General features: G+C 43.9%; 1 protein-coding gene across 9 annotated transcripts in view; it reads right to left on the bottom strand.

Moving 5' to 3' along the window:
- Positions 1-13,451, bottom strand: part of hspg2 (heparan sulfate proteoglycan 2) — a 131,032-nt gene that overhangs the window by 24,862 nt on the left and 92,719 nt on the right. For all 9 annotated transcript variants that reach the window (XM_083770006.1, XM_083770009.1, XM_083770007.1 and 6 more), the window contains 10 exons: positions 11,128-11,250; positions 9,707-9,859; positions 9,438-9,607; positions 9,039-9,116; positions 7,063-7,198; positions 6,309-6,466; positions 5,558-5,711; positions 2,796-2,939; positions 1,747-1,881; positions 226-407 (listed from right to left, as the gene is read on the bottom strand). In XM_083770006.1, coding sequence (XP_083626132.1) covers positions 226-407; positions 1,747-1,881; positions 2,796-2,939; positions 5,558-5,711; positions 6,309-6,466; positions 7,063-7,198; positions 9,039-9,116; positions 9,438-9,607; positions 9,707-9,859; positions 11,128-11,250 — 1,433 coding nt within the window. The remainder of the gene's footprint in view (positions 1-225; positions 408-1,746; positions 1,882-2,795; positions 2,940-5,557; positions 5,712-6,308; positions 6,467-7,062; positions 7,199-9,038; positions 9,117-9,437; positions 9,608-9,706; positions 9,860-11,127; positions 11,251-13,451) is intronic.

Genomic DNA, 13,451 nt, shown 5'->3' with positions numbered 1-13,451 from the left:
GTGGCGCGATACGAGCTTGTAGGTCTGCTATTTTTGAAAAATCGAAGAACGACTGTGACATTTTTAGAATCTGATCTCAGGTCAGAATGGGTTAATCAGACCCAGTGTGTGTCCGGCGGAAACCTCGTATGAATCTGATCTCAGGTCAGAATGGGTTAAAATGACACTCTCCCTGTTCACGTGAGCATATGGTGTGCGTGTGTGAGTACTGTACTGTTACTGTACCTGCATGACAGCGTTGGACTCCATGGGCACGGGGCTGGTCAGCATGGTCTTGCGGGTGCTGTCCAGTCTGTGCCACGTGACCGAGGGCCGGGGCTCTCCCGACGCCTGGCATTCCAGGTTGACGGGGTCACCCACCCGGACCCGCAGGGGCCCACTGGGGGTGACGGTAGCTACAGGAGACTCTGGAGACAACGGGACCAAAAAATAACCGTCAGGACATTATTATTAACAAGTAAGACGCGCAAACGCGGGAAGCGAACGCAGCTCGTAAATGGCAATAACAACAATTAGAATAAATTACATACTTTAAGGTTTTCTTTTTAAAGTTCTCTTTTTTGTGTTTTTTTAAGATTTTATTTTGAAGTTACGTTTTTTTAAGTTAAGTGTTTTTAAAGTTTTTTTTAAGTTAAGTTTTTTTGTTTTTTTAAGTTAAGATTTTATTTTGAAGTTAAGTTTTTTTAAGTTAAGTTTTTTCTTTTTCATTTTAAGTTAAGTTTTTTTTTAAGTTAAGTTTTTTTTTAAGTTAAGTTGTGTGTGTGTGTGTGTGTGTGTGTGTGTGTGTGTGAGTGCGTGCGTGTGTTTTGTGTGATACAGCTGTGCCCTCTGGTGGCGGGCGGGTGGTGTAACAGCGGGACAGACACACACACACAGACAGACAGACAGACACAATCTGCAGGGTCTCATAGTTAGTGCTCAGTGCGTTCGCAATAACCCTGTCGGGCCACTAAGGGGAGCCCGTCACATATAGGACTGTTGCTCTATGAGCTTTGGAGACTCACAGCAATGAAAATACAGGATCAGGATTTGACACACCTCCTCCTGGCCCAAAAAGCATCTCCCCAAAAACACATGTACGCACACACACACACACTCAAGATATACTCAAAATGTACTTAAAAGTACCAAAAGTAAAAGTACTAGTGGTGCAGAATGTCGTGTCTAAAAATGTGTAAAAGTCTTTTGAAAATAGCAGATCTACAAGCTCACGACGCATTGCATCGTGGCGCGTTGTGAGCTTGTAGATCGGCTATTTTCAAATAGGCCAAAGTTTAAATAAGGGCTGATTTGTAATAACAATGAAAATCTACAAAGTAACTAGTAACAAATAATATTTAGTGGAGTAAAAGTACAATATTTGCCCTTGAGATGTAATGGAGTAAAGTAACATTATTGAGAATTTGTAGTACTCACAGTAATGTAAAGTAAAAGAAAAATAATAAACCAAAATTGTACAGTACTTGAGTAAATGTACTTGGTTAGCCCATTCTGAACGGGCACCCATTTTGGTGTCGGCATCATGTTATGCTTTAGCTATTTAAAAATAGCAGATCTACAAGCTCATATCGCGCCACCGAGTGGCGCGATACGAGCTTGTAGGTCTGCTATTTTTGAAAAATCAAAGAGCGACTGACATTTCTAGAATCTGATCTCAGGTCAGAATGGGTTAATCAGACCAGTGTGTGTCCAGTGGAAACCTTGTATGAATCTGATCTCAGGTCAGAATGGGTTAGTTGAGATTACCTCTGACGATGAGGGACACGATGCTCTGGGTGATGCCAAACAGGTTGCTGGCCACACAGCGGTAGGTGCCCTGGTTTCTAGGGTGAGCGTTGGCGATGGTGATGACAGAGCCATCCGGTCCGACCTTGACATTATCTGCACAAAACAGGAAACAATACAATCAATTAGGGCTGTCCCCGACTAAGGATTTGTATAGTCGACTGATAGATGAATACATTTGCTGTTAGTCGACTAATAGTCGAAATATATATATATATATTATTATTTTTGCCCCAAAAAAATTTATATAAAAATACAATATTTACAAAAATATACAAAAATATTGTATTATTCCACTAGGTCTGTGGGGGACATAAACACATTTGAACATTCTGACTGTTCAAACAACTAACAACTGAGAGGCTTGTCATTAGCCAGATTGATGTGTTTATGTCCCCCACAGACCTAGTGGAATAATACAATATTTTTGTATATTTTTGTAAATATTGTATTTTTATATACAATTTTTTGGGGCAAAAGAAAAAAAAAAAAAATTTTTTTGATGAACATCGACTAAGAGGTGGTCAGTCGACTGAGACCCGTTCCGATCGATTAGTCGACTATTCGACTAATCGAGGTCAGCCCTACAATCAATACTGTAGATATCGCAAGAGGAGACTTGGATGGTCCATAAAATCCCTCAGTTTATATCCATGTGATATTCTGAGAGTTAAATGAAACACTGTGTAATGGCTGCCTGGAGGGACTGGGGGTTAAGTGAGGCGAGTCCTGTGTAAACAAGGTCGGTAAGCTGAAGATTATACTGCATGTGAATTAAAGGGACTATTATATAGAGGAGGGCCGCAGAGGTGAATCGTATGTATACCGTACTTGCTCTCATGAATAACGTGACGGCATTAAAAACCTACATGCTTTTTCTTCCTAGAAAGCAGACAAAAATTAACAACATTGTCAGAGATGTGTGCGTGTGCGCAGTTGTGCACGTCTGTGTGTGTGTGTGTGTGTGTAATGTATGCGCGTGCATGTGAGTGTGCTCTCCCGGTACTCACCTGGCAGAGGCTGGTTGCTGGACAGCTTCCACTCCAGTCGGACCGGCTGGGCGCCGCTGTAGACCCTGCACCGGAAGCTGGCCGACTCCCCAAGGCGCACCGCCGCGCTGTGGGGCTCGATGGAGATGATGGGGGTCTGCAGCCCTGCTCCAGCATCCAACCAGTTAGTGGCCAGAATCACATTTAATATTATATCACCCTATAACCCCCACAATGTGTCTCATTTCATCTATAGCTCAGTGGTTCTCAACCGGTGGTCCTTCTTGACGGGGTTCCCCAGGTGGTCCCCAGCTAGATGATAAGAGTTGGTAACCAAATGGATCCTTATTAGATCTTTAACTCTACATTTAACATCAGCATTACTGAAGTCTGTTATGTCTCCTACAGTAGGGTTATGGTACCACATCTGTAGAGAGCGTCGCAGTCCCGCCCCCCCCCCTCGAGAGACCCCGGAAAAGAAATCCCCGTTCTCTTTTCCTCAGACTTTTCGGAAAGTATTTATTTAAAGATGTTTACGCACTGCTGGACAAAGCCAACTCTTGCTGTGACAAATGACAATAAACACAATGTTTTGGGCCAAACAAAGAATTAGAAAGTAGAAAAAAAAACGGCAGGTTACAAAACTTTTTTTTGTTGTTTTTCTTCTTTGTAATTATTGGTTTGGTCCAAAATATTGCGTTTGTTGTCATGATTTGTCACGACAAGAGTTGGCAGGGCGACTGTGGCTCAAGAGGTAGAGCAGGTCATCCAATGATCCTTGGGTCGGCGGTTCGAATCCCGGCTCCTCCTGTCTACATGTCGAAGTGTCCTTGGGCAAGACACTGAACCCCAAATTGCTCCCGATGTGCTGGTTGGTACCTTGCATGGCTTCCGCCGCAATCGGTGTATGAATGTGTGTGTGAATGGGTGAATGTAATGCACAATCTATGTAAAGCGCTTTGGATAAAGGCGCTATATAAATGCACCATTTACCATTTACCATTCTTTGTACGACGCGTAAAAGGTCTTTAAATAATTACTGTAACTGCTCCTAAACGGTTTAGGAGCAGTTACAGTAATTATTTAAAGACCTTTTATTTTCTCACATGATGAAATGTCCGCATGTCACAAACACAAACAAATACACGATACAATGGCAATATAACTTTTACAGACACCAAACAAAACAACTGGGAACATACCGTATGCGCCTTCTGCACATACTTTTAGGAGTTCAGTTAAGTTCTTGTTCTTTTTTATATTATTTTTATTTCCTTTCTTATCTTTTGTGGAGACTGTCTGACATGAAAGAGCTCCTCTCTTCACCTCTGCTCTGTTTGTTCTGCTCAAACATGCCCAAAACCCAACAGGTGATTGAAATGAGGTGATTAGAGCAGGTGAGCCTAATTCAACCTGCCCATGAAACAGACAGACAGAGCACAGTAGATGGCACTATCTCACCATGTATTTACCATACAAACACCGAAATATACAGTTTGTTGCCCAAAACAAAAATACAATTTACCATATGCATTTTCAGAAAAATAAGCTAAATAAAATATTACAGCATACCCATAACTGGGACAGCTACAATTACGTTTCAAAAAATGCATTGGGAACTATTTCCTTGGCCTGACGTCGTCATGAAAGGGGGCGGGACTGTGACGCTCTATAAAGCATGGAATTGTGGACAAAATCGTATCCAACGACAAATAGTTTTGTGTCCGATAGGCTAAATCTCATCAAATGGTGGTCCGTGGCTCAAATGCAGAATAAATAATGGTAATAAACCTTGATATGAAAAAGGTTGAAAACCACAGATTTAGCTGACTATAAAATGCTCACTGATGCGTCAAGGAGCCAGATTGCTGTACCATGTGACTGTGTGGCCTTTTGGTGTATACTGGCAGGCAGCTGTGAGAACTTCCTCCAGGAAGGAATGAATGAGCATGATGAGATCATGGGACGGTAGTGTGGGGGGGTAAGTACTGTAAGTACTGTACTGTACGCCTACAGTGATGATGTCACACTGGGACGGGATGGGAAGCACAACTGGAAAAGCCATTCATACTGTACGCTAGCGCAGAACAACACGCCATGCCATGACAGCCATGTCACATAGGCGTGATGTTATGATTATGATATCAGTGCCAAGAGTGAAATATAACTGTCAAATCGGATTTCATTTTCTTTTTTTTTTTATGTTTTTTTTGTGGCTTTCGCCTTTATTTAATATTTTTTATGGAGGGACAGACGGCAGGCTGACAGGAAATGGGGAAAGAGACGGGGGGGGGGGTGACATGCAGTAAAGGCCGTCGGGATCGAGAGTCGAACCCGCGGCACACTGCCAGACTGGATTACCAGCCAAGGTAGCCTGGACCGCTGAGCCACGGCCTCAGGCCTCGGATTGCATTTTTAACCAGAGAAGACTAGATTAGAACAGAAAATAATCATCCAGTGGAGAAGCGCGGTCCCATATCTGCCGTTTTATTAAAAACGTTTGTTTTTGATTGTCGAGTTGCGTTTGTTACGATTGTATTTTTTAATGTATTTGTTGTCGTTGTATTTGTATGGTATTTGTGTATATGTTACGTTTGTTTTCTCTGGACATTTCATTAACAAGAGAGCTACAACTGTAATGTTTTATGAAATTGAAAAAGAATGTCAATAAATATATTGTAAAAAAAAAAAAAAAAAACCTTTGTCCATTCACTGAAACAAGACGAGCGACACACACACAAAGTGGTTTTGGTATCATCGACTAGCACATTGTTGGGACTCACGAGAAGAGGACGAGGTGACGGATACCGAGACGGAGGTCTGGTGGATCGGAGAGCCTGGGTTCCCGAGGTTGCCGTGGTTCCCCTGCACGCGGCAGATGTACTCGCCCGAGTCGTCTGGAGAGGCGGACAGAATGCGCAGCTGACTGCCCAGGACCTGTCCCCACAACAAACATCAGATTCTATATCAGATCAGATTCTATAAACGTCTTCTACATCCTGACAGTTTTCTGAAAAAGCTATGTTTCTATGTCAGTCGTTCTTTGATTTTTCAAAAATAGCAGACACTACAAGCTCGTATCGCGCCACTCGGTGGCGCGATATGAGCTTTGTAGATCTGCTATTTTTAAATAGCTAAAGCATAACATGATGCTAACACCAAAATGGGTGCCCGTTCAGAATGGGCTAATATGGGTCTTTTTCTCTTATCCTTTTAGCATAACCTTTGACTGTATTACCTGTAATTAGTATGGGTCTTTTTCTCTTATCCTTTTAGCATAACCTTTGACTGTATTACCTGTAATTAACAAACTTCAATCATGGCCCTTTCATATTTTAAAAATCACCGTTAACTCGGAACTGCAATAGCATTTTTTTCAGTCATTTAAACTCAACGAACAGACACCATTGCTATTAGTTTGTACAAAACAAAGATTATATTATATATCCCCAAATGAATTATCTACGGCCATTCACATTACATGACCACATTAGACAGTGTACTGTATATGTGAGCTTGTGTTTTAGTCCCAACCTGGTGGTTGGAAGAGAGGTGTCCACTGGCTCTTGTCCAGGTGACTGGGGGAGGAGGGTTTCCTGGGACAAAACAGTTGAGGTCCAGGCTCTGGCCCTCCTGCACGTCGGCTATGGAGGGCTGGATGGTGATGGCAGAGGTGGAGATGTGGTCCACCGCTGAACACACAAAAAAAATACACACACGTTTAACCCAATCTGACCCGAGATCAGATTCATACGAGGTTTCCGCCGGACACACACTGGTCTGATGAACCCATTCTGACCTGAGATCAGATTCTAGAAATGTCAGTCGCTCTTCGATTTTTCAAAAAATAGCAGACCTACAAGCTCGTATCGCGCCACTCGGTGGCGCGATATGAGCTTGTAGATCTGCTATTTTTAAATAGCTAAAGCACGACATGATGCCGACACCAAAATGGGTGCCCGGTCAGAATGGGTTAAAAGAAAAACATGACATGCAGAGCTCCTTCACACATAAAGCGCTAACATACATAGTAATATTCCGAAGTTTTATCCCAACCTTTTGTTTTTCACCCAATGCCAATTTGCCTAAGCTGTAATCTTGTTATAATTTAACTCTGCCGGTGTACAAATGCAACTGGATTCAAAAGGACCCGATTACAGTTATACACTCGCAGAGTTACAAAATGGATAAATGGAACTGAAGACTTTACATTACATTACTATTTGTAACTTGTATCTTTACATTATATATTGTATCATATATAAACATTATATTCGTGACCTCTCACCTCTGACCACAGACACCTGAATGGGTGACTTGTTAGAGCCTACGTTGTTACTGCCGACACACATGTAGGTGCCGGCGTCGGACATCTTGATGTTGGGTATAAGGAGGGTCCCGATGTCAGTGCGCTCCATGCGGGCCTGGAAAGGACACACCGACCAAGTGTGAAGATTAGCCAAACCGCCCGTTATGACCGTCACATTCAAAATGAGATGAAATGACGCTACAGTAAAATTATACTTCAATGTCTAACAGCACACACCAACACAGTGAAACCAGAGCACAGGTAGAGCGCACCACTTACCCGTCGTATGAGTCTACAGCCTCTTGACATGACACACACATGACATTACTGACATCAACGGACACTATAGGCAATAGCAACATGAAAGCACTACACGGTAGATTTGTAAAGACGAGACAAGTATTGTTATTGCTACAGTTCAGTGCTATTTGTTGGAGAGTACTATAGCAGCGTGTGGCTTTGTACAACGCAGGGGCTTGTGTACAAAGCACGGCTTAATCATTGCTTGAAGGAACACTGCACTGTAGTAATATTAACTGTCACATTAACATTACTACAATGATTTGTGTGGTTAAATTGTGTTAATGTGAAGATATATTACGATTGAAGGATTGCCAGTGGCACTAGATTATAACTCAAGAAACGACAAAGGAGTGAAGTGATATTTATATGATTTGGTGATGAGCAGTTAGGCAACTGAGACACAAAACAGACACATTGACGCAACGGATACCGAACACAAGCACTAATGAAGCAGCTCTTTCTGATATTTGATCAAATTGAGAATAATCAGAAGGTAGAGAAACGGGGCCTCTAGAAGTCAACAGATTTACCGACTAGCAGCAACTTACAGTACCGTGTCACTAATATGACTTCAATCAAACCAAACCAAACCAAAACAGACATGATTCTTCTGCAGCAGTTTCAACACAACATGGTGTAGTAGTCACTATAGTCACATGACTTTCCAAAACAAACTGCTTTCAAGAGTAAATCCTCTGTGGAATGTGTACACTACTCCACATGGCAATCACAGTCTGCACGCCTGAAACTTTTTGGAAAAGTTTGCAAACACCTCAGAGGGGGAGGGAAACTGTGGAGGGGCAGGGGTTCTGGTTCTGGGAGGGATTACTGTATCCGGGGGGGGGGGGGGGTAGGGGAGTTGTTGAGGCATCTATGGACAAAGCTGCTTAGCTCCGACCCAGTCAACCGCGATGGGAGGGCTAAACTGAGCCGTGGCTGCAGGCGGGCCCAGGGGGCTCAATGAGTGTCTGAACCCATTGACGGTTTTTCAAAGCAGCCCGTTTGCTAGTGCACACAGAATTTCTGCGTGGCCGCACGGCAGAGCCCCGCTCCCCCTGGGAAAAGCTGACACAACGCAGTGGCTCTCTGGAGCAGCACTAAACAGGCCCCGAAGCTCTCGTCGGGGCCCGGGGAGACCCGCATAGAAAAAGGGGACTAACTAACAAGTCCCTTGGGGCGAGGGAACGGGTGGTACGAGAGGGGCTGGCACGGCGCAAACTATGTCTGAAATACCTAACAGTACCTACTGTATGCTTAGTCCTGTTAATACACTCAACGATGATGACGGGGGTCAACTGTGTTTTTATAGGACACAAATATGTCAGGGGGTGGTATGATGTGGACAATAACAAAAACGGAGGACGATGGGAAGACTCAAGCGCAACACAACATCAGGGACCCCCATGCCATCAGTAAAGCTATGAAACCAACCAGACTGGTTGGTTTCAATGGCATTTAAAGGCAGGGTTCTATAGTATAGTGGAGCATGAGAACTACTCGCCGGTAGTAAAATTAATGGGTGTTAAAATGTGTGATTAAAGGGCCACAGTCATGCATTTTTAGTGTACAGTATTATAAAAGCCGTGGTCAGTAGAGGACAATGGGTGGGAGGTGAGAGACAGGACAGACGGACAGAGGACAGATGGACAGACCTGTAGCTCCTCAATACGTCTCTGTAACACATCGAGACTGTTGCTTTTAAACTGATGGAAACCATGAGAGGGAATGGCCTGAGCAAAACGGCAAACAACAACAACAGGGTGGGACGAAAAGTAGGGAGGAAAACAAACAAAAAAAAAGGGAAGGAAAAATAAAGGGAAAGAATTGTCAAAATACTGAAACAGTAAAGTAAAGAAAATTCAATTTGCAAAAAAAAAACAAAAAAAACAAAAGAAAAACTTACACGGCACCACCAGCACCAAGTTAAGATACAGGATACAGATATAGCACACCCAAATTAAATACATTAGTTGAAGTTTTTAATCAACCCATGCTAACGCTATTATTACACTCACGTATAGACACAGAGCCACCATGCATCTCTCTCTCACCTGAGGAGGGATCTGACCTCCGTTCCGCAGCCAGGTCAGCTTGGGGGTGGGCGAGCCCGACGCCCGGCAGTACAGCCTCAGGGTGTCGCCCTCGTGGGCTTCGATGTTCTGGGGGCTGACCTGGACTTGGGGCTGGGTGCCGAATGACCCAACCGAGCCCGAGCCTGACCCTGATGGGGGGAAGTTACATTTTGTGGAAAATAAATAAACAACTGTGTCACATTCTACGTTTGCACGCTAACACACTTGCAAAACGGAGCAAAGCCTACTTTGCACGTAGAGGGAGGCCCGTGCCGTGTGCTCGCCGTGAGTGTTGAGAGCCTTGCAGGTGTACTCTCCCTCGTCGGCCTGGTCCACGGAGGTGAACGTCAGAACGCCGCCTCGTACCACAGCCCTGGGGCTCAGTCTGTTGCCCAGGCCTCCTGAAAGGACAGTCCAAAATCACTCGACAAGAAGTGGACTTTTACATTCCATTTGTAAAAAGGTGACAAATTGCAGTAACAGACTTAACATACATATTACAACATACAACATACAACAGACATAACACATGCATTCAGCCTATGTGTACTGTATAATATCGTCACTGTTGGGTAGAAACCAGGGGGGCAGTCAGCCAGATATTTCGTGAAGCCTCATTTGAAATCGGTAGTTCATAATAATGGCCTGTTGTGGCGCTGGACTGGACCCAAAAAGCCCCATAGCTCCATAGAGGCCCATGTATTTTGGCCCAACTTCACCTAGACTGTATTACCTTAATAAACATGGTCATGAATACTTTCTTCTTCCAGTCACTAGTTTAAAGTCTCATTTCTAATTTCTTTTTCATTTTCAATTCTTTTTGGAAAATTATGGTCCCATTAATTAAAAAAATGACCATAAAGAAAAAAAACCATCGCGTATGTTCTGAGGGGCGTGGCTACCGTTACAGTCTATGATCGGGATTCCCCTCCCACTCGAGTCAAAATAAAAACCAACGGAGAAGAAGGGGGGAAGTCCCGCCTCGTTGTCTGGGCAGCCAATGGCCAGCTGGTCCAAAACGGAGCCAGCCAATGGCCAGCTGGTACCAAACGGATCTAGAAAGATGGTGACTTACAGTGCAGGAATAACAGGCTTCATTTTACGTCCATGTTAGACCCGGCGAACGCTTTGTCCATATTTTTTACAGTCTATGGTAGAAACCATGGTGGTCCAATACCTTTCCAGGAAATGGAAAGAGACTGTGTCCCAAATGGATCAAATGTAGTAATTGCAGTAGGCCTATCAATTCACAAAGCGTCCGTTGAAACTTTCCGTTTCATTGGTCATTATAGGCAGAAAAGATCCAACAGTGACAATCTACATCACAACCCCTATATGAACATGACGTGTTATAGGGCAGCTATACTTTTGCGCAACGCTGTAATAAGATAAACTATAAAATAGGGCATTCATTTAACCCATTCTGAACGGGCACCCATTTTGGTGTCGGCATCATGTTGTGCTTTAGCTATTTAAAAATAGCAGATCTACAAGCTCATAGCGCGCCACCGAGTGGCGCGCTACGAGCTTGTAGGTCTGCTATTTTTTGAAAAATCGAAGAGCGACTGACATTTCTAGAATCTGATCTCAGGTCAGAATGGGGTTAATCAGACCAGTGTGTGTCCAGTGGAAAACCTCGTATGAATCTGATCTCAGGTCTAGGCCTTACCTATCCACTCAATGGCAGGTGTGGGGTTGCCGGTGACTGTGCAGCGGAACTCCGCCCGCTGTCCCTGCCGGGCGGTCAGCACGGCGGGGTTGACCGTGGCCACCGGCTGGGCCGACTCCGCAGCTAAAGGAAGGAAGACACGCCAGTCATACGAGATGTAGACGCCATATACCAGGGCGAACACATCAAACATACCGTGGAGAGAGCGATAGACCCCAGAGTTTTATGGAGATAAAGAAGAGTAATTAACTAGATTGGTATTGTTGGTTGGATGTATACACAAGGCCCCCGAGGCGCCTATGGTTGGATGGAAGCGTTGGATTGAAAGATGGATCGTTCCAGATAAGAGAGACAAGAGAAAGTGGCAGCCTAGCCGCTCGCCCGCCCGCCCGCCCCTTTGGCAAACGAGGTCTTCAAAACAAACGGCACAGACGAGAGGTGGGAGGTTGGTCTCTGCATGCTCTCCGGGCACTCGGCTGCCCGTGCCAATTTGGCTAGCTGCTAGGCTGCGTATTCAATCCCATATGATCCCAGGGCGACAGCGGAAGAAAGCCCTCTTTCAGTAGCCGGGGAGGAGTATCAGACTCTCTCTCTAAGCAAGACTTAGCTTAGCAGGCCCGAAACTGGGCCGACCTGAGCTAGAGACTGTCTGGCCTTAACTGAGACTTAACATTCAACATTTTCTCACTTGAGTCAGAGACGGTAGCAGTACATTTCCTATAACAAATAACACGTGGAGTTATTTTAAGAGTGGTATACATGTCATTCGCTGTGTCGTCCACAGTTTCGGCAGCGTGGTGAGGTACACAATGATAAATAGGGACAGGGATAGTTTTCCCGTGGCCAAATAATAGAACATAACGTAGTGATGGCGTGATGAGATGTATTAGGCACAGTATGATGTTTGAAGCCCAGGTGACAGCTACTTCCCAGTACAGTGTGGCTCCTGAGGAGAAGGCAAAGAGCCGACAGAGAAAGAGAGTGGTAGGGGAGAGGGCATCTCCTGTCTCTGATTGTTGAGTGGCAGTATTTGATAAGGTAAAGCACTTAGCTCTCCCTATACATACAGTACAGTATGTATAGCACGTCAAATATTGTGTGTGTGTGTGTGTGTGTGTGTGTTCATTTAAAATGTTTAAGGTTATAGGGTTATTGGTGAGTGTGGTATTTTACAATGATGATACATGTATGGGTGATTAGTCACTGGACCCAACAGTCAACAGGAGGTTCCCTCATGGATGAACATGCACTTTTTTTCCCTGCAGAGATGGACCCTCGTGAACCCAGAGAGCCAGACAACGACCCAGTAGTGCCCATGTACAATCTATAAGCTTTGACTAAAAGTGAGGATGTTTTTCCACTATGAAAATGGAAAAACATGGCATGGTAAACATACAAATAGCTTAAATTAAATTATATGGTGGAGGGAGTGTTAGGTTAGATCAGTATAGATAAGATTAGACATTCTGACGATTCGTATCCATCTTTAGATCCAAATGGATTCTAAAGATGCTTTCTCACCCCGAGTGCGTGCGATATGGAACAGATGACGTCTCCCAGCCGTTCCATGTGTGGATAGTGAGTCCTAGGTTGATTGTACATGGGCTCTACTGCTGACTCTACTGTAAATGAGTGCATGCGTGGCACAGAGACCCCCTTTCCACTGGTTGGGAACCGCTTCAGTTTCAGAACCAGTTTTTAGTCCATGAGCCTGACCTCCAAAATGGAGAACGTTAATATGAATTGAGTGGGCAAAACCATACCTATATTAACCCATTCTGACCTGAGATCAGATTCTAAAAATGTCTATTACATCCTGACAGTTTCATTATTAACCCATTCTGACCTGAGATCAGATTCTAAAAGTGTCTTCGATTTTTCAAAAATAGCAGACCTACAAGCTCGTATCGCGCCACTCGGTGGCGCGATATGAGCTTGTAGATCTGCTATTTTTCAATAGCTAAAGCATAACATGATGCCGACACCAAAATGGGTGCCCGGTCAGAATGGGTTAAATTGTTTAAAGGATCAATATAAGTAAATTAATATATGATAACCGTTCCACAGTAGTAGCCTTTTCTTTTTTTTCTTTTGCATATTTTTGCATATTTCATTTTTATATTTGTAATACAATACCTCACTGTCTTTGTGTAAGTAATCAACTGGGCAAGTTTCATGGCGATAACAATTTAATATAGGTATGGTTTTGCACACTCAATTCATAATTAACGTTCCTAATTTCTGAGCTCTGGCTCATGGACTATATGAACCAAAAAGAACTGAACTGGTTCCCAACTGGTGGAAAAGGGGTCAGAGAGAGAGAG

Source organism: Protomyctophum parallelum (assembly GCF_964188405.1).
Source record: "Protomyctophum parallelum genome assembly, chromosome: 7".
In the NCBI taxonomy this organism is placed as follows: Eukaryota; Metazoa; Chordata; class Actinopteri; order Myctophiformes; family Myctophidae; genus Protomyctophum; species Protomyctophum parallelum.
This window is presented reverse-complemented; position numbering and strand designations above follow the sequence as displayed.